The following is a 21,274-nucleotide window of genomic DNA, read 5'->3' as shown; positions in this document are numbered from 1 at the left end:
GCTTCATTTCCTAGACTTAGGGCGGTGATGGTGGGGATTTGACCGACGAGACCGTCGGAGAAGGATCCGAAACAGGGGTACCCTGTTTCGGCTTTTCTCCTTCGGATTTCGTCGCCGCCGGCCACCGGGTTGGCCGGGATTCATGGCGGGTGAGGTTGGTTGGGACTGTGTGAGGGTCGGAGAGGGATTTCTGGGTTGATTGAAGATGGGGGATGGGGGATCCGAGGCCTTTTTCCTCGTGATCCCGTTGTCTTCTCTTCCCCTCGTTGGTTGGCCGCCGACCGACCACCATCTCCGGTGGTGCCACAGTTGAGGGCCGTCACAGGCCGACTGTCGTCGCCAAGGATGGGCACCCTGGTGGCTGTGCCATCCAAATTCGAGAAGAGAGGGAGATGGATCGGCTTCCCTCATTTTGAGAAGGAGGAAGAGTTTTCTCTCTCCTCTCTTCTCTCTCCTAGGTTCTCTCTACTTGAATTATTTCTCTCACCATTTTCTCTCTCTAGATTGGAGTTTTCTCTCTCTAGTTTGATCCGAGGAGATCATTGTTTGTAAGGATTGCTGGATAGTCGTGGGTCAATGGAGAGTTTTGGGTTGTCAGATACTCCGGATAATTTTTAATATTGATTTGGTTCTGTAGGGCAACAAACTGTTGGACAAAGAGACATTGAGCAAGGTTCTACGCACCCTAGTTCGTAGATCACGGTGGTCTGTCTGGGTTGTCAGCAAAGGGTAAGGATCCTTGTACGCCAAACCTGCATGATATAATATTTTTATACTTAGATATGTATGATATGCTATAATTCAGATAAATCAAAAATAGTTTTATATTAAATTATATTTTGATCGTGTTGGCTTGTGGTTGATATTATGATCGTATTCGCTTGTGGTTGGCATTATGATGGATGCATGCATGCGCATAACTTACACCTACATAATTGGACTGATGGATGTGGTGCTCTAAACTAACTATGTGATATTGGTTGCCCCGTCACGGGCTGGAAACGTGACCGTGGTTAGTTTAAAGCTGGAAGTAAATATAAAGGAATTGATGTGTGGATGTAAACTGGATTGTATGAAAAGGGACTTTGGGTTTATCTTGTTATTATGGCAGGCCCCGCCACAGGCTGAAAATGTGATACTTTGGTAGGCCCCCTCACAGGCTAGAAATGTGGAACTATAATGTGCAGGCCCCGCCACAGGCTGAAAATGTGATACTTTGGTAGGCCCCCTCACAGGCTAGAAATGTGGAACTATAATGTGCAGGCCCCGCCACAGGCTGAAAATGTGATATTTTGGCAGGCCCCCTCACAGGCTAGAAATGTGGAACTATAATGTGCAGGCCCCGCCACAGGCTGAAAATGTGATACTTTGGCAGGCCCCATCACAGGCTAGAAATGTGGAACTATAATGTGCAGGCCCCGCCACAGGCTGAAAATGTGATAATTTGGTTGCCCCACCACAGGCTGAGAAATGTGACCGAGATTTGACCCAAAGTCGGAAAGATAATTAAACCGGATCAAGTTGAAGAAATGACATTGAGACTATAATACATGTTTATGAGCTATCATATGCTATATATTTCTTGTGTGGCTGGATTTTTATTGATGATTGATGTACATACTTGTATCGATTATTTGAGCTTTGATAGCCGGTTTATGACTTCATGATATGTGCTTTGACTTGTCGTGGTTTTCAGATTTTTATTATTATTGTGTTGGTGTGGATGTGTAGGGATTCTTACTGGGCTGTAAAGCTCATCCCCTTTTCTTCTTTCTTTTTATCAGAGTTGCAGGATGCTTAGATTTGGATGGGATGGGCGCAGAGTGCAGGTATCAGAGTCATTAGCTAGTTAGTTTGTTTGTCCTTCTTTGATGTCGATGAACATTTGAAGATCTTGTAATTGAACTAATTTGTTTATTTGGATATGTCGGACTTGTCTATTTGAATTATTAAATTAATCGTGGATTTATTGGAATTTTGTTAAACATAGGCCTTGCATGATCTTTAGGGCACTGCTCTAGGGCTCATGCGGCCGGTCGCGTGCCGGACCCGGGAGTTGGGTTCGGGGCGTGACAGAACTTTTTCTTTTTTGGTCGAATTTGGCAATTGTTTGTGTTGTTTCTAGATTTTTTTTTTCTTAGCATTGTCTATGTAAAAATTTATATTTTTGTCAGTATTTGGCAATGGTTTTCTATGATTTGGAGCTTAATTAAAATGAAGAATTTATATTTTTGCCTCTATTTGGAGAGTTTTTTTTGTCTATGTGTTGTTTCCAGATTGTTTCCCTTTTTTCATTTCGAGTGAAAACTATTTGTAGTTTTCATTAATATGCTAATTTTATTTGTTTCACTCTTCTTGATATCATAGGTTTGTTGAATGGAAATTGAAAATGAGGATCGAGTACTTCTGATAAAGTTCACTCCATCATCATTTATATTTCCTCATAATGTCTAAATCCTGTGAGGTCCCATTTTACATTTTGAAGATGGTTTCCTTGACATGGTTTCTGATATTAGTAGTAGTATATAGTCTTAAGAAAAAAACGATCTTCTTCTTCTTCTTCCTCTGAAAAGAAATGAAGGGCTATTTGGTTTACTATGCTTCGTTCCCTTCTATAATTCAATTGTTTATTTGGTGTGTTCATTTGTCCATCTCATGTTAGTGTGTGTGATCCAGACTTTTTTTTTTTCAAAACAAATATTACTTTCTGAATGTGAAGGTAAAATGATTGAAAATGGTGATTGACACAGGTGTTTCATTTTTTCCTTCCTGCAGAATCTTTCCAACAAGATTTTATTGAATGCTGTTAAAGGTAAGTGCTTTCCTAGTATTTTATTTTAAAAAATTAATCTATGCCTGTGCTTTTAATATCAAATGGCCAATCTATTTTTTTTTTCCTCTGAACTAATTTTTGTGACCTTTCAGAATTTTCTCCATTGAAACTCCGCATTGGGGGCTCCTTGCAAGATAAGGTCATATATGGCGTGGATCCTCAACAGCCATGTACTCCTTTTGTTAAGAAAAAATCTGAGATGTTTGGTTTTTCTCAAGGCTGCCTACCCATGCATAGATGGGATGAACTCAATGGTTTCTTCAAAAAAGCCGGGTACTTTGATTATTTAAACTTCCTATAAATGCCTCATGGACTAGTTTTTCCCTTGATCCCACTAGAAAAATTCTGTTAGGATAGTATGCGTTCATAATGAATGCTTTCGTGGTAGGCGTATCCTGCATTTCTCATTGCTCTCTTCATAAATTCTGTCTAATCCGATGCATTCTCGCTTCAGAGCTGTAATCATTTTTGGGCTGAATGCCCTTAATGGAAGGGTTCATTTGCCGGGTGGTTCTTTAGGAGGACCCTGGAACTCCACCAACGCTGCATCTTTTATTCACTACACTGTCAATAAGGGTTACACTATCCATGGTTGGGAGCTTGGTAAGAGTCATGTCCCATTTAGATTCCTCACTTCATAAAGATTTTGCTCAATAGAGATAGTACTGAAGTTAGAATAAACAATGACAAAAGATTAACAAACAGCTGATCTAATTCAATGGGATGTTAAAAATCTTTTATATTTAATTTACATCGATTTCTGTTAAGATAAGGATGCGTATGAATTTTTGCTTCTAACTAATATCATCCGGATGCACAACCAAAACCGGTTTCAGCCTGGGGAAGAGATGGTGATCTCCAAGCTATGGATCACTGCCGCGTGTCGTCTCCGAGACGAGGGATGAGAAAGGGAGAAAAAAATTCTTTCTCTCCCTATTCAACTGCCGAAGGTGTTATACCGAAGGAGATGAGCCTAAGGTTATATCGGAATCTTTTTTGGTCCCTGTATCCGTTTATGCGATATAAGTATTTAAGTTGGATGCTTGCCCACGCTGGGCCCTTTCTTGACCCCTTAGAAAAAGAAATGGGACCCACCCACAAGTTTTACCTATTTTTGACTATTTTTTATATCCACCACTAATGCTAGGAATGAGAGCTTAGTACTAAAGTAGGGTGACATTTCGGCTAAGATCCATGGGCTCATCTCATAGGCAAATATATATATATATATATATATATATATATATATATATATATAGACTAATGGAACAGCAGATTGAGTGGCTTCATATGTGATCAACTATTTTAAAAATATTTTGCGGATGAAAGAGATCTATCTAGTGCACTCCAAAATTTATTATTTTTTAATTTTTTTACTGTACAATATATCCATACACCATAATATATATATATATATATATATATTATTGTAATAAGTTTAGTAATAGAGGAGGGAGGGACATTTTAGTAATAGGATTAGGCATCCGGCCCCGCATTTAATCGACGCTCACGCGTTTTGAACCTGAGCCGCTTCGGTGAAATCTTAGCCCCATTCCAACTGTGCTATCATCTTAATCATAAATAATATTTTCTGGCTAGTTTTGTTAGGTGATGTTATGGATTATATCACGTACAGATAGACAGCCATTTCTGATAATATATCACATAACTGGATTATTATTACTTTCTAAAAAGGCATGTCAAGCAATTACAGCACACATGGATCATTATTCATGAGGACAAGTGCATATTTCGAATCTTTAACTCATGGAGTCTAGTAAAGGTTTCCTGCAGGGGGGTTGCAGTCGGCCACGCATTCCGCTCGCGTATTATAACAACGTGACCCGCGTCCATGGGCTGGGCAGCAGTAGCAGGGACGCCCAGAAATGCAAACGTCAATATAGCACGGCTCTGGGCCTTGACCTATCCAAAAGACGTTCAAGGTTAGAAACTATATTAGCCTAGTTTGGCCATAATTTAAAATTGACGATCAAATATTATGATACAAAGATTTAAAACTAGTAAAGAAATACAAGTTGCAAGAACATGATTTAGCTTTTTCTACACCAAAAAAATCATAACTGTGTTTTTAATGAATGAATACTGGTTAAGGAACTATTTTCTTTCAGTGTTGCCAGTCTTCTTCATCTTTTCTCACGAAAAGAGATAGACACTGTTGGGGGAAAACCCAAGTCATGCCATCTCAGAAGCGCCCGACCAAAGAGCGCCGACCAGAGAGGCGCCCGACCAAAGAGCGCCGACCAGAAGCAATCCCGCCACAGGACACTCCGCTAGGCGACCAGCTCGGCTCGGCACCCGTGCCAGGCCCATGCCTTAGCCGAATACCCAATTTCCGTCTAACCCTTTAAAGGATCTGACAACTAAATACATGACTCCACTACAACCTGCCACCATCACTAAGCCATCAAGGCACGAGATCTCCGCAGGTATTCGGCACGGCCTATCATTAATGCATGAGACCCCCTCAGGCCTCTGATGCACTCAGTCATTAAATGAACACGGCTCAAGATGATCTCCGGATCACTGAACCATCAAAGCGTATGGCTCTCCCTGACCGCCGGTTCACTCAGCAATTAATGCACTTACCATCTACGAACCCCAGGCCCACCACGGCCGGCGGTTCAACCACCCCAATGGGTCCGATCAACCGCGACAACTCCCTGACTCCGGTCTGATCCAGTCTTATTCTCCACTACGCCATTAATGAGCAAAATCGTGCCTAATTATCACAAAAGAGGACAAATCCCCCTGTCACCTCCCAGGTAACATAATATCTTCCTATAAAAGGGAACCTGGGGGAAGGAGGGAAGGGACGACACAGAACGGACACAAATATACACAAAAAAGAACAAACATTCCTCCTCCTTTACTCCCTCCACATATTAGCCTCCTCTGACTTAAGCTTCGGAGGGCCGGCGCCGGAAAGCCCGGCCACCGGCTTTTTTGCAGGACTCTCCGGGAGGACGCCACCAGTCGACGCACCGTCATCCACCATCCCGGCAGCGGAGCTCCTTCCCTCTTGGTTCGCGGCAGCCCCCGGGTCCAATTTCCAGCAACAGACATAGATAGCGGAAGAGAGGGAGGAAGGCAAACGAACAAAGTAACCTAATACTTACATTGATTCTGAGCAAAGAGTCCTGCAAGGACGAAGAAAACCAAAGCCAAACGCATGGTCTTCATGGCGAACGTACCCAAGGGAATTGAAGAAGATAATCACAAGGCTACCTTTACACTATCAAACGGGAGGTAACACCGAGGCTTTTAAAAGCCATCAAACGGTGTAAATGAGGAAACTAAATATCTTATGGAAATTATTTTGGGTGGGAGTTACTAAATATATTTTCTTTAAAAAGGTTGCTATATATCGATGCCGAATGGAATTGGAAGACAATTATAAGGCTGTTTTTTTTGGCCAATCAAACAAGGACTTTTAAACCATATGGAAACTAAATATCTTCTCTTTAGTTATGGTGACAAAATCTTTCATGGTGGGAATCAGTATATATATATATTCTTTAAAAAGGTTGTGACAGATACATATAATGAATCGAATTAAACAAGGCAATCAATCACAAGGCTGTCATTTCCCATAAAACAAGAGACAAGCCGTCTAAGGTGTAGGTAAGGAAACTCAATATCCTCTCTCTAATTGAGCATATCCTCAAAAACTTGGTGAGAAAACCTTTCATAATCAATCTCAGTAAATATATATATAATATGTGCGCACTGAATTAAATTAAAAAATATGATAACTTTTTTTCAATCAAATAAAGGACCGGAGCAAGAACCTAAGTCTATGTGTCTAAATAAGATTGCTTCACTATCGTTCCAGCATCTTGATCAGCATATTTTAAGAACATTTTCTATCTTAAGTATTTATTTTTAATATATAAAAAATATGGTAGATAAAAGTTCATTTTTCTTAAAAAAATTATATTAGAAATCAGTAAATATATTTTTTTAATAAAAAGTTGCTACAGATATATATAATGAATCAAATTAAAGAAGACAATTAATTACAAGGCTGTCATTTCCAAACAGGAGACAAGTCGTCCAACGTGTAAATAAGGAAACTAAATATCTTCTCTTTCATTAAGCAGATCTTTACAGATTCGGCGAGAAAAACTTTAATGGTTTCAGCAAAAAAAGAAGAACTTTAATGGTGAGAATCAATACATGACTTTTATATATGTATATATACCGAATTGAATTAAAAAAATATAGACACAAGCCTTTTTTTAATCTAAAAATAATTTAGATCCATGCGTCTAGATAGAATCGCCCCACTACCATCCCAGCATCCCGATCGGCATCTCTTGAAATATTTTCTATCCTAAGTACCTTTCTAAATATTGGAATAGGGTGGAATAAAGGTACATTTCTTTTTATGAAAAAACCATGACAATCTTTACAAGTGCGATATATTGCTATATTTTAAATTGAGCATCCGCCCTCGTTTAGATCTTATTGGCTAGTCCGTGCGATTTTTGGAAAATAGACACCATGAGGAACGTAGCATATGAGAACAATGGCCTCTAACAAAATTTGTTGTCGACACTCAGTACGCTTCGCCATTTCATACCATACCATATATCAATATTGTAATAGATGGTACCGATATAGGGTCTGATATGAAGATGGTAAACCTTGGTCTCCGACATAGCCTGCCATTTTTGATAGGTTAGCTGGGCAAGATGGAGCCCATGAGCATACGGCTTTGTAGGATATTAACATGGAGAACCACAAAGCCTCTTGCTTCTAGCGCTATCCCTTTGGAAAACTTTGTTTGAAGCATGGGGCATTGTAACTCTTGGTTTGTATCGGTATTAGGTTCACAACAATATGATGTTTTATGTTTTTGAAATTTCAACCCTTAATAACCGCAGCTGGTTTAAACTGATATATTATTGATGGAGATTTTCTAATCTATTTTTTTTCAATTTTAAACACATATTTTAATTATTATATTCTAACCTAATGTCTTAAAAAATAGTGATAATTTTGATTTGGGTTTTTTGTATGGATACCCTTCTAAATATTGGATTTTACGTGAATACCCTTCCAAAATTGATATTTGCATGTATACCCTTGTAAAATACTTGTTTTGCTATTCTATCTGTTTTTATTCTTATTTCTGCATATATACCCATGCTATCTAACGCCGTTAAAAAATTAACGATTTTAAATTAAAATGACTAAAATACCCTTAATGGGTAGACGTGCAAATAAAAATTCTTATAAGGGTATACAAGCAAATAGTAACTTTATAAGGATATTCATACAATTTTCTATATTTAGAAGGGTATTTACGTAAAAAAATCCTAGTAGATGGAAAGAATTTAGATACATTAATTAATGTGATAGCCTTTATAATCCTGTATTTATTAGTAAATGTATTTGGTCCTATGACCAAAGGTTTGTTTTTTTATCATGAATATAACAAAAATATACAATAGGATTTGCAAATTGGCTGTATCTAGATTTACCTCCAGCAATTGATCTGATGATGGGATTAATATCATAAGGGGAGTAGGGTTCAAGCATCGAAGGATGGCAACAAGCATAGGTTCACAGGATCCAAAGGAACCTCGGCCCGTCAGGATTCTCTCTCGTTCTATTACACTATTGGTTTGGTGTCTCGGCAGCTGGGTATTCGTGCAAATACCAATTTTCAAAGGGTATTCGTGCAAAATCTGATATTTAGAAGGGTATCTATGCAAAAAACCCTTCTAATTTTACTAAAACTTTTGATGGTTAAATGTTATGGTTTTGATAAATATCTGCGAAGATCCGAGTTCGAACATCTTGACCTTTCCATGTCTTTACCAACTTACTATTCAACCGAGATCTCAGTTCATCTTGGTGCCACCTATCCATTTAGATTGCTAAGATGTCAAAGTTTTAAGAACCTTGTTCTAAATTATTGTTTTTTTCTTCTTTTGCTTGCTAATTATCTGGATTCATCTTGCTTCATTTATTGTAGATGACCCTATAAAAGATTTAGCCTATATGTCTGGACCTTTCTTTTATATACTTCTTGATTGGCATGAAAACAAGATCTTTAAAACATAAAACCTGAATTTTTGTTCCCAATCAAACTCTTTTAGACCTAAAACCTAAAACCCCTTTCTAAACCTGAATTTGCAATCTTGCATCCACAAGTTAGCTGTTTGGACTTCTACGTCAATGGCCAGCTGAGGAGAAATTACCAATTTAAAGTTAAGCTCACTGTTAGCAACTTAGCACTTTTGTCTTGCTTGGTGTTTGGAAATGGTTGCATTAGTTTGATTGGTAGCCTTGATGAGGAAGTCAAAAGATATAACATTTGGTTGTTATAGAATGAATTAAGGTGGTGAAGCTCTCATGTACTGTCATCAGGTAGTTCCTAATATCCAATACGTCAATGGAAAGTATAATAGGACTTGGAATTGCTTCGTTTACAAATTAAATTCAAATGAATACATCTAGTTAGCAGCACTGCATTGTCATGATGGATGGTCTCGTAATTATTTTAGTTGGTAATTTTGTACTCGTTTTCTTGTCATCCTTCCTGGATTTGGAAGCGTATAAACTTTTGAGTCAAGGTATATCTTTCATTATGATCGCGCAATTGGCCCACTCTTTTGTCTAGAGGTAGATTGTTTTTTTTGTTGATTCTGTACTTAAGAGGGGAAAAAAAATAAGGGAGAGTTGAAGACAGAAAATTTTAGACTTGGAATTGCACTCAAGATTTTAAATACTATGGAATAAAGCTGTTTCGATTTTTTTATAAAACGGAATGCACCATCATCTCGTCCTGTTCCGACATTTGGAATAGAGAATGTCCAAAGATGTACCGATTAGGATGTTTGGATAATAGCAGGATGGTCCTGTCCTGATACTTAGGACGATACTCTATTCCAGTGTCCTGCAGAATATTCCGTCGGGACTTGAGTCTTTAATCGCACTAACGATATTTGGTTCCCGGTTCTACTTGGATGTGTCTATGAAGAAAGATAAGCTAAGAAAATGTACTATAATGACACAGTTCATGTTTTGAGGGTTCTATGATCTATCATAGAATGGCATGATGCTAAGTAATAGGGCTGGCCAATGCCCAGAACCTCAAGAACAAGCAACAATAATGAGAAAGAAACAAAATTAAGGGAGAATAAATTTGAAGAGAGTGGACTAAAAATTTTACTAATAAAAAAAAAATAACAAAACTCATGTTCAATATCAAAACATGCCTCACAATACTTTCTCCACGATAACCATGGAAATTATGAACTGTTCCCTAACTCACAAAAAAAGAAGCAAGACACAAATCCTCTTTGGACTCCAACAGGCATTCCATACTCAAGCTACTCACAATGCCTCACCACTCTCATGTTCTTAAAGACCAAATACAAAACCACTCGGACTCGGTCACCAACTCTAGTCACCAAACAATTTCAGGAACTATTATTTCTTTTTCAATCTGAAGGCTGTACAGTCATATAGTACACAAATGCTACTCATGGTAAGGAATGCCCTAACTAAACCCACAAGTAATTAGATGCACAGTTTAACATATATCCTAATATAATTAAGATTCACAATTGACATGATAACCAACTCAACTGCAATAAAAATCCCAATAGGACCAGGACAAACCATTGTTTGATGCAACCTTAGTAGATGCCACCTTAGTAGTTTGATGGTTGAGGTGTCTCCTTCATGTCAAAACAATAACCTACCCTCCTTCCACAACAAGCCACAAAAGAGATGAAACCATTCAACTTGCATTATTGGAAGGTCATTAATTGAGTGTACCCTAGACTCCACTTAAACAATGGAATTTTAGGACAGCAGTTGGACCACAAGGTGCTGCCAATGCGAAAACCCTTTAATTTACAATAACTCGATTGTTCCAAACGAGTGCAAGATTGATGATTCTGATATTTGATAAGATGAGAGAAAGTTTTTTTTTTTTTTTTGTGTATCATAACATTTATAATGGACTTGTATATATGAAGCCAAACTTCAAAAGTACATCTCTTCTGTGCCAAAACATTTCTTTAGCATAATAATCACCGTTAGTTCCATAAATTAATGAGTACTAGCATAATAAGCATGAATTTCTAAAAATCTCTAATTGACTAAAGAGCTCTTATATTAATAATTTGACAAATAATATTGCTGAATAATTTATTTTTATTCGGTCCTTCTTATCAAAAGCACAAGAATTTTGTCAAAACAGAAGCTTGTAGTCAATATTATATGAGCAATATATTATTTTTGTGAGTTTCATTTCTATAAAAGAATATAATGGCTATGTTACTGTTGTTGTACCACTTGTTGCCAATATATAGAAAAGTCCCTTTCCTCTATAATTTTAAGTAAAGGTCCCTCTTTCAAAATGCCCCGCGCCATGGTCAAACACTGGATTACTTACAACTAGAAACGGCTGCATTGCTAAATGAACGGCCCAGATCAAGTGGCAATATCTGGGACAGGACAGTATCTACATGGGGTATTCCCTCCCAAGCACCGCCCCCTAACTCAAGCAAAGCATCTAAAACCTTACAGTGGGCCCCACTCCGCTTTTTTTTTTAAACTCCGCTTCACATGCTCGCCACCGCCGTCCCCCCCCCCCCCCCCCCCCCCCCCCCCCCCGGGGACATCAATTTTACCCCAAATCTAACCCCAGTAAGACAAAGGCAGTTGGTCCCTTTTGTCTTTATAGGCTCGTTCCAGCCGCACTAAACTGTCCCGGAGGAATACCTGCACTCAACTGGATAGGATAACCGCATCAGCTGACCGCTCTCCGTTCAGAAAATTGTCGGTGACGGTGAAAACAGTGCGCATGGGAAGCGGAGTCCGGTCCCCGTTCATCTTTCATGGAGCCAACTTTTGATAAGGCCGTTAATTCACAATAACGGAGCCCCTCCAAAATTTTTACGATGCTTATGGCATTTTTTGGTTTTCATTTCTCATCAAGTTTACTTATTTTTAGGTGATTTAGAGATTTAAATCTAGAAACATAATTTTATTTATAAAATAAATAAAGGAACAAGAGGTCTCCAAAGTTGTTGCATAACAGCTGTTATCTCAAACGTTGCGTGGTGGAGTCCGATCACCTCCCATGCTTCTTGGACTAAAAGACACCCCTTCCTCCTCTGTTTCCCTTCTCTCTTGGAGCCCCTCCCTCTATATAGATTCCAAGCTTTGTGTACCAACCTATTCCACCCTCGGGTAAGAAGGCATTATAGTATTTATATGGTGGTGCTGGGAGGTATTCTCTTCTTATATTGCCCCTAAAGGCCTCACCTTTCTCTCTATTCTCCTTCTGTTTCTCTCTGAAGGCCTCTGGGAGATGGGTGGAGCTCTTCTGCGGCTCCTGGGCTTCTGCTTCTGGGCATTTCTATGGCTCTCCAGCTTCGTCGCAGTGGACGCTGTTGGGGCTTCTCCGCCTGCTGGGGCCAGCAAGGGGACCGCCGTCGTCGATGGGACAACTGCCATTGCGGTCACTGACGATGACTTCGTTTGCGCTACGCTGGATTGGTGGCCGCCGGAGAAGTGTGATTACGGGACTTGTAGCTGGGGCCTCGCATCCGTGCTCAATCTGGTAAAAAGTTTGGTTTTTTTGGCTTAGTGCTGATATATTTTGCAATGTGGAGCTCGTCAAAATCTGAACTTTTATTCATATGGATTTTCTCAGAATTGTTTTTTTTTTTTTTTGGGGGGGGGGGGGGGGGGGGGGGGGGGGGGGGTTCAGTTTGGTAGCAATGCTCAATTTGGTCAAAAGTTCGGATGTTTGCTCTGTATTGTGTTATAATTTGTAATGTGGAGCTTGTCAAAAACTGAACTTGTAATACCCGGAACCAAAAAAAAAATGGTTTGATGGGCCGGCCCGAAGAAGCCGGGCCCATCTATCAAATACGATCGTGCCCTAGGCACGATCGTGGAAGGGGAAATGCAGAGAGAGGGGTGAAGGGGGTGGGGCGGCGGCGTGAGGGGAGGTCGGTCGTCGGGGGAGGCGACTCGCCGGAGGGGATCGAGCGCCGGAGAGGGAGATCCAGCCGGCCGCGGAGGGGGGGAAAGCCTTCCTCTTTCCTTCGGTGAAGACCCTCCATTTCTCCGCCGATTCCTCGCCGGAAAGGCCGCCGGAGCACCCATCGGACCGAGGTAAGCGTGGATTCTTTCTTTGCGCTTCATTTCCTAGACTTAGGGCGGTGATGGTGGGTATTTGACCGACGAGACCATCGGAGAAGGATCCGAAACAGGGGTACCCTGTTTCGGCTTTTCTCCTTCGGATTTCGTCGCCGCCGGCCACCGGATTGGCCGGGATTCATGGCGGGTGAGGTTGGTTGGGACTGTGTGAGGGTCGGAGAGGGATTTCTGGGTTGATTGAAGATGGGGGATGGGGGATCCGAGGCCTTTTTCCTCGTGATCCCGTTGTCTTCTCTTCCCCTCGTTGGTTGGCCGCCGACCGACCACCATCTCCGGTGGTGCCACAGTTGAGGGCCGTCACAGGCCGGCTGTCGTCGCCAAGGATGGGCACCCTGGTGGCTGTGCCATCCAAATTCGAGAAGAGAGGGAGATGGATCGGCTTCCCTCATTTTGAGAAGGAGGAAGAGTTTTCTCTCTCCTCTCTTCTCTCTCCTAGGTTCTCTCTACTTGAATTATTTCTCTCACCATTTTCTCTCTCTAGATTGGAGTTTTCTCTCTCTAGTTTGATCCGAGGAGATCATTGTTTGTAAGGATTGCTGGATAGTCGTGGGTCAATGGAGAGTTTTGGGTTGTCAGATACTCCGGATAATTTTTAATATTGATTTGGTTCTGTAGGGCAACAAACTGTTGGACAAAGAGACATTGAGCAAGGTTCTACGCACCCTAGTTCGTAGATCACGGTGGTCTGTCTGGGTTGTCAGCAAAGGGTAAGGATCCTTGTACGCCAAACCTGCATGATATAATATTTTTATACTTAGATATGTATGATATGCTATAATTCAGATAAATCAAAAATAGTTTTATATTAAATTATATTTTGATCGTGTTGGCTTGTGGTTGATATTATGATCGTATTCGCTTGTGGTTGGTATTATGATGGATGCATGCATGCGCATAACTTACACCTACATAATTGGACTGATGGATGTGGTGCTCTAAACTAACTATGTGATATTGGTTGCCCCGTCACGGGCTGGAAACGTGACCGTGGTTAGTTTAAAGCTGGAAGTAAATATAAAGGAATTGATGTGTGGATGTAAACTGGATTGTATGAAAAGGGACTTTGGGTTTATCTTGTTATTATGGCAGGCCCCGTCACAGGTTGAAAAATGTGGTACTTTGGTAGGCCTCCTCACAGGCTAGAAATGTGGAACAATAATGTGCAGGCCCCGCCACAGGCTGAAAATGTGATACTTTGGTAGGCCCCCTCACAGGCTAGAAATGTGGAACTATAATGTGCAGGCCCCGCCACAGGCTGAAAATGTGATACTTTGGTAGGCCCCCTCACAGGCTAGAAATGTGGAACTATAATGTGCAGGCCCCGCCACAGGCTGAAAATGTGATATTTTGGTAGGCCCCCTCACAGGCTAGAAATGTGGAACTATAATGTGCAGGCCCCGCCACAGGCTGAAAATGTGATACTTTGGCAGGCCCCATCACAGGCTAGAAATGTGGAACTATAATGTGCAGGCCCCGCCACAGGCTGAAAATGTGATAATTTGGTTGCCCCACCACAGGCTGAGAAATGTGACCGAGATTTGACCCAAAGTCGGAAAGATAATTAAACCGGATCAAGTTGAAGAAATGACATTGAGACTATAATGCATGTTTATGAGCTATCATATGCTATATATTTCTTGTGTGGCTGGATTTTTATTGATGATTGATGTACATACTTGTATCGATTATTTGAGCTTTGATAGCCGGTTTATGACTTCATGATATGTGCTTTGACTTGTCGTGGTTTTCAGATTTTTATTATTATTGTGTTGGTGTGGATGTGTAGGGATTCTTACTGGGCTGTAAAGCTCATCCCCTTTTCTTCTTTCTTTTTATCAGAGTTGCAGGATGCTTAGATTTGGATGGGATGGGCGCAGAGTGCAGGTATCAGAGTCATTAGCTAGTTAGTTTGTTTGTCCTTCTTTGATGTCGATGAACATTTGAAGATCTTGTAATTGAACTAATTTGTTTATTTGGATATGTCGGACTTGTCTATTTGAATTATTAAATTAATCGTGGATTTATTGGAATTTTGTTAAACATAGGCCCTGCATGATCTTTAGGGCACTGCTCTAGGGCTCATGCGGCCGGTCGCGTGCCGGACCCGGGAGTTGGGTTCGGGGCGTGACAGAGTGGTATCAGAGCTTAAGGTTAAGGTATCCTAGGGTTTAGGTTCAGGTGAGTGTGAGTGGGGAATTATGATAGAAAAACTATCAGAGTCTTGGTTTATAATCACTTAAGATTGTAACAGGAATGATATTATAATCTAAGGTTTAAGACCACTAGGTACTGTGGCCTTAGTGGCATTAGAGTTTGAGGTTTAAGATCATTGGGAATTGTGACCAGTTGGAATCTGAGCATATGTTTAAGATCACTAGGGATCGTGACAGAAATATATCATAGCTTAAGGTTATGATCATTTGGGACATGATAATTAAATTCAATGCTTAAGTTGTAAGATCACTGGGCATTGTGATAAAATGTATGCATCGGTTTGGTTTTCGATGCATACGGAAGGAAAGTATAAATTGTCTTTGATCATGATAAGAGAGGTTTGACCTAAGATAAGTGTAGGTCAACAATGGCATATCGAGTATACCATGTTCAGATATTATTTAAATGATTTAAAAGTTCAAATTTGATTTGGGTTTTGATGTGATCATACTTTTGGTTTTGCTGCTAATTATTAGAGTGGGATTTGTACGTTGATTTAGTATTGGAGTAAGCTAAGGAGATTTCATAATATTGAAAGGAACGTTCTTCGAAGTTGAAAATGTATGTGGATTATATTTGGTGTTGGCATGTTGGATATTGCAAATAGGTCTATTTCCTATGGATGTATTTGATTATTTTGAGGCCATAGAGTATGCATATTGATGGGAGAATTCTAATTATTTGAATTCTCATGTTTGGATTGGGCTCCTGAATTTTCTTATAATTGTTGGAGATTATTGGATGTGTTAATCTAAAACTCGAGCCTAGATTTAAGATTTGAGCAGGAATCTTTTGTCATTGTTGATGAAGCCACTAATAAATGTCATATTGAGTAGAGACTTCGGTCATGAGATGCTTACATGAATTATCATATATAGCATTGTTGATGGATGTTAAGAATCTTGGTGAAGAAAGATCTGGAGGTTCTGCTCAATTAAAGTTCTAAAATTTGGATTTTTCTTAATCTCGGTGCAAAGTGATGCTTTGGTTAGAAATCATTTTGTGACTTTAGAGATTTTGATGAGTTAGATCAGAGTGCGCAGCGGAAGTGTAGTGGTTTGAGTTAATTTGAAACTGATTAGAAAAAGAAAAATATTTAATAATAATACCTTGATCTGAAAGGTATTATTATGGAACACTTGAGATAGTTTCTAATAGAGGAGAATGTCGTTGATTCTTTGTCTACTAGAAGTAGTTGTGGGCTCTCCTATTTTTGATAATTCTAAGAAGAATTTTGGGGCATCTCAAATTTAGCGTTAACGGATTGATAGCTCTCTGATTAAGCTTGGGCCTGGAATGATTTAACATAGTTCTTCGACTCCTAGCTCTGGTTTTCCTAGGATAAAGGTCGATCATTTAATCACAGGCAAAGTTAAGAAAAGAAAAATAAAAAAAAATGATTATAGAATATTAAAAGTATTTGATACTAAAGATTTCTCCTATTTTTGTCAAACCAATTATGATCTCTATGTAGAGTCAAGAGAAATTAATTTCCTTGGGATATAATTACGGCATTTTAATCCAAGGTTGGGAGTTTGGAATTCTTTTGAAGGAGATCAAAAGAACTTACTACGTGTGGTAAATAGAAAGGATCAAGTTTTGAGATGCTGTGATTTTTGTATGTCAAAATCTTGTGAGTAGGTACTCCGAGAGGGGGACTATTTGAGATCTCAGGGATGATATGACGGATGCATATTTTTAAAGTTCGAGGCTTCAAGTAAGTTAATTTCGAGGACGAAATTTTTTTAAGGAGGAGAGTATGTAATACCTGGAACCAAAAAAAAAAATGGTTTGATGGGCCGGCCCGAAGAAGCCGGGCCCATCTATCAAATACGATCGTGCCCTAGGCACGATCGTGGAAGGGGAAACGCAGAGAGAGGGGTGAAGGGGGTGGGGCGGCGGCGTGAGGGGAGGTCGGTCGTCGGGGGAGGCGACACGCCGGAGGGGATCGAGCGCCGGAGAGGGAGATCCAGCCGGCCGCGGAGGGGGGGGGAAGCCTTCCTCTTTCCTTCGGTGAAGACCCTCCATTTCTCCGCCGATTCCTCGCCGGAAAGGCCGCCGGAGCACCCATCGGACCGAGGTAAGCGTGGATCCTTTCTTTGCGCTTCATTTCCTAGACTTAGGGCGGTGATGGTGGGGATTTGACCGACGAGACCGTCGGAGAAGGATCCGAAACAGGGGTACCCTGTTTCGGCTTTTCTCCTTCGGATTTCGTCGCCGCCGGCCACCGGGTTGGCCGGGATTCATGGCGGGTGAGGTTGGTTGGGACTGTGTGAGGGTCGGAGTGGGATTTCTGGGTTGATTGAAGATGGGGGATGGGGGATCCGAGGCCTTTTTCCTCGTGATCCCGTTGTCTTCTCTTCCCCTCGTTGGTTGGCCGCCGACCGACCACCATCTCCGGTGGTGCCACAGTTGAGGGCCGTCACAGGCCGGCTGTCGTGCCGGACCCGGGAGTTGGGTTCGGGGCGTGACAGAACTTTTTCTTTTTTGGTCGAATTTGGCAATTGTTTGTGTTGTTTCTAGATTTTTTTTTTCTTAGCATTGTCTATGTAAAAATTTATATTTTTGTCAGTATTTGGCAATGGTTTTCTATGATTTGGAGCTTAATTAAAATGAAGAATTTATATTTTTGCCTCTATTTGGAGAGTTTTTTTTGTCTATGTGTTGTTTCCAGATTGTTTCCCTTTTTTCATTTCGAGTGAAAACTATTTGTAGTTTTCATTAATATGCTAATTTTATTTGTTTCACTCTTCTTGATATCATAGGTTTGTTGAATGGAAATTGAAAATGAGGATCGAGTACTTCTGATAAAGTTCACTCCATCATCATTTATATTTCCTCATAATGTCTAAATCCTGTGAGGTCCCATTTTACATTTTGAAGATGGTTTCCTTGACATGGTTTCTGATATTAGTAGTAGTATATAGTCTTAAGAAAAAAACGATCTTCTTCTTCTTCTTCTTCCTCTGAAAAGAAATGAAGGGCTATTTGGTTTACTATGCTTCGTTCCCTTCTATAATTCAATTGTTTATTTGGTGTGTTCATTTGTCCATCTCATGTTAGTGTGTGTGATCCAGACTTTTTTTTTTTCAAAACAAATATTACTTTCTGAATGTGAAGGTAAAATGATTGAAAATGGTGATTGACACAGGTGTTTCATTTTTTCCTTCCTGCAGAATCTTTCCAACAAGATTTTATTGAATGCTGTTAAAGGTAAGTGCTTTCCTAGTATTTTATTTTAAAAAATTAATCTATGCCTACGCTTTTAATATCAAATGGCCAATCTAGTTTTTTTTTTTTCCTCTGAACTAATTTTTGTGACCTTTCAGAATTTTCTCCATTGAAACTCCGCATTGGGGGCTCCTTGCAAGATAAGGTCATATATGGCGTGGATCCTCAACAGCCATGTACTCCTTTTGTTAAGAAAAAATCTGAGATGTTTGGTTTTTCTCAAGGCTGCCTACCCATGCATAGATGGGATGAACTCAATGGTTTCTTCAAAAAAGCCGGGTACTTTGATTATTTAAACTTCCTATAAATGCCTCATGGACTAGTTTTTCCCTTGATCCCACTAGAAAAATTCTGTTAGGATAGTATGCGTTCATAATGAATGCTTTCGTGGTAGGCGTATCCTGCATTTCTCATTGCTCTCTTCATAAATTCTGTCTAATCCGATGCATTCTCGCTTCAGAGCTGTAATCATTTTTGGGCTGAATGCCCTTAATGGAAGGGTTCATTTGCCGGGTGGTTCTTTAGGAGGACCCTGGAACTCCACCAACGCTGCATCTTTTATTCACTACACTGTCAATAAGGGTTACACTGTCCATGGTTGGGAGCTTGGTAAGAGTCATGTCCCATTTAGATTCCTCACTTCATAAAGATTTTGCTCAATAGAGATAGTACTGAAGTTAGAATAAACAATGACAAAAGATTAACAAACAGCTGATCTAATTCAATGGGATGTTAAAAATCTTTTATATTTAATTTACATCGATTTCTGTTAAGATAAGGATGCGTATGAATTTTTGCTTCTAACTAATATCATCCGGATGCACAACCAAAACCGGTTTCAGCCTGGGGAAGAGATGGTGATCTCCAAGCTATGGATCACTGCCGCGTGTCGTCTCCGAGACGAGGGATGAGAAGGAATCTTTTTTGGTCCCTGTATCCGTTTATGCGATATAAGTATTTAAGTTGGATGCTTGCCCACGCTGGGCCCTTTCTTGACCCCTTAGAAAAAGAAATGGGACCCACCCACAAGTTTTACCTATTTTTGACTATTTTTTATATCCACCACTAATGCTAGGAATGAGAGCTTAGTACTAAAGTAGGGTGACATTTCGGCTAAGATCCATGGGCTCATCTCATAGGCAAATATATATATATATATATATATATATATAGACTAATTAATGGAACAGCAGATTGAGTGGCTTCATATGTGATCAACTATTTTAAAAATATTTTGCGGATGAAAGAGATCTATCTAATGCACTCCAAAATTTATTATTTTTTAATTTTTTTACTGTACAATATATCCATACACCATAATATATATATATATATATTATTGTAATAAGTTTAGTAATAGAGGAGGGAGGGACATTTTAGTAATAGGATTAGGCATCCGGCCCCGCATTTAATCGACGCTCACGCGTTTTGAACCTGAGCCGCTTCGGTGAAATCTTAGCCCCATTCCAACTGTGCTATCATCTTAATCATAAATAATATTTTCTGGCTAGTTTTGTTGGGTGATGTTATGGATTATATCACGTACAGATAGACAGCCATTTCTGATAATATATCACATAACTGGATTATTATTACTTTCTAAAAAGGCATGTCAAGCAATTACAGCACACATGGATCATTATTCATGAGGACAAGTGCATATTTCGAATCTTTAACTCATGGAGTCTGGTAAAGGTTTCCTGCAGGGGGGTTGCAGTCGGCCACGCATTCCGCTCGCGTATTATAACAACGTGACCCGCGTCCATGGGCTGGGCAGCAGTAGCAGGGACGCCCAGAAATGCAAACGTCAATATAGCACGGCTCTGGGCCTTGACCTATCCAAAAGACGTTCAAGGTTAGAAACTATATTAGCCTAGTTTGGCCATAATTTAAAATTGACGATCAAATATTATGATACAAAGATTTAAAACTAGTAAAGAAATACAAGTTGCAAGAACATGATTTAGCTTTTTCTACACCAAAAAAATCATAACTGTGTTTTTAATGAATGAATACTGGTTAAGGTACTATTTTCTTTCAGTGTTGCCAGTCTTCTTCATCTTTTCTCACGAAAAGAGATAGACACTGTTGGGGGAAAACCCAAGTCATGCCATCTCAGAAGCGTCCGACTAAAGAGCGCCGACCAGAGAGGCGCCCGACCAAAGAGCGCCGACCAGAGAGGCGCCCGACCAAAGAGCGCCGACCAGAGAGGCGCTCGACTAGAAAGTACCGACCAGAAGCAATCCCGCCACAGGACACTCCGCTAGGCGACCAGCTCGGCTCGGCACCCGTGCCAGGCCCATGCCTTAGCCGAATACCCAATTTCCGTCTAACCCTTTAAAGGATCTGACAACTAAATACATGACTCCACTACAACCTGCCACCATCACTAAGCCATCAAGGCACGAGATCTCCGCAGGTATTCGGCACGGCCTATCATTAATGCATGAGACCCCCTCAGGCCTCTGATGCACTCAGTCATTAAATGAACACGGCTCAAGATGATCTCCGGATCACTGAACCATCAAAGCGTATGGCTCTCCCTGACCGCCGGTTCACTCAGCAATTAATGCACTTACCATCTACGAACCCCAGGCCCACCACGGCCGGCGGTTCAACCACCCCAATGGGTCCGATCAACCGCGACAACTCCCTGACTCCGGTCTGATCCAGTCTTATTCTCCACTACGCCATTAATGAGCAAAATCGTGCCTAATTATCACAAAAGAGGACAAATCCCCCTGTCACCTCCCAGGTAACATAATATCTTCCTATAAAAGG

General features: G+C 40.4%; 1 protein-coding gene across 4 annotated transcripts; it reads left to right on the top strand.

Annotated features, from left to right (window-relative positions):
* The first annotated feature begins 413 nt into the window (after positions 1 to 413).
* On the top strand, positions 414 to 19,246 carry LOC120104587 (uncharacterized). Of its 4 annotated transcripts, none has more exons than XM_088706298.2 (10): positions 414 to 729; positions 1,785 to 1,829; positions 2,776 to 2,812; positions 2,926 to 3,106; positions 3,288 to 3,436; positions 12,181 to 12,443; positions 14,888 to 14,932; positions 18,439 to 18,475; positions 18,592 to 18,772; positions 18,954 to 19,246. In XM_088706298.2, the coding sequence occupies exons 2-10, from the start codon at positions 1,794 to 1,796 to the stop codon at positions 19,138 to 19,140; spliced, it is 1,116 nt and encodes a 371-aa protein (XP_088562424.1). In that variant the 5' UTR covers positions 414 to 729; positions 1,785 to 1,793; the 3' UTR covers positions 19,141 to 19,246. The 4 variants fall into 4 exon arrangements, 3 of the variants coding, with proteins under 3 accessions (XP_088562424.1, XP_088562423.1, XP_088562425.1); XM_088706297.2 differs by having other exon boundaries at positions 2,751 to 2,812; XR_015970967.2 differs by lacking the exon at positions 414 to 729 and adding an exon at positions 13,664 to 13,755 and having other exon boundaries at positions 1,289 to 1,829; positions 2,751 to 2,812; positions 18,954 to 19,102.
* The last annotated feature ends 2,028 nt before the right edge of the window (positions 19,247 to 21,274 follow it).

This window comes from Phoenix dactylifera, chromosome 11 (assembly GCF_051530095.1).
Source record: "Phoenix dactylifera cultivar Ajwa chromosome 11, Ajwa_hap1_PhDact_Kaust_v1.1, whole genome shotgun sequence".
Lineage (NCBI taxonomy): Eukaryota > Viridiplantae > Streptophyta > Magnoliopsida > Arecales > Arecaceae > Phoenix > Phoenix dactylifera.
Note: the sequence above shows the minus strand (reverse complement) of the source record. Positions and strands in the feature narration are given on the sequence as shown.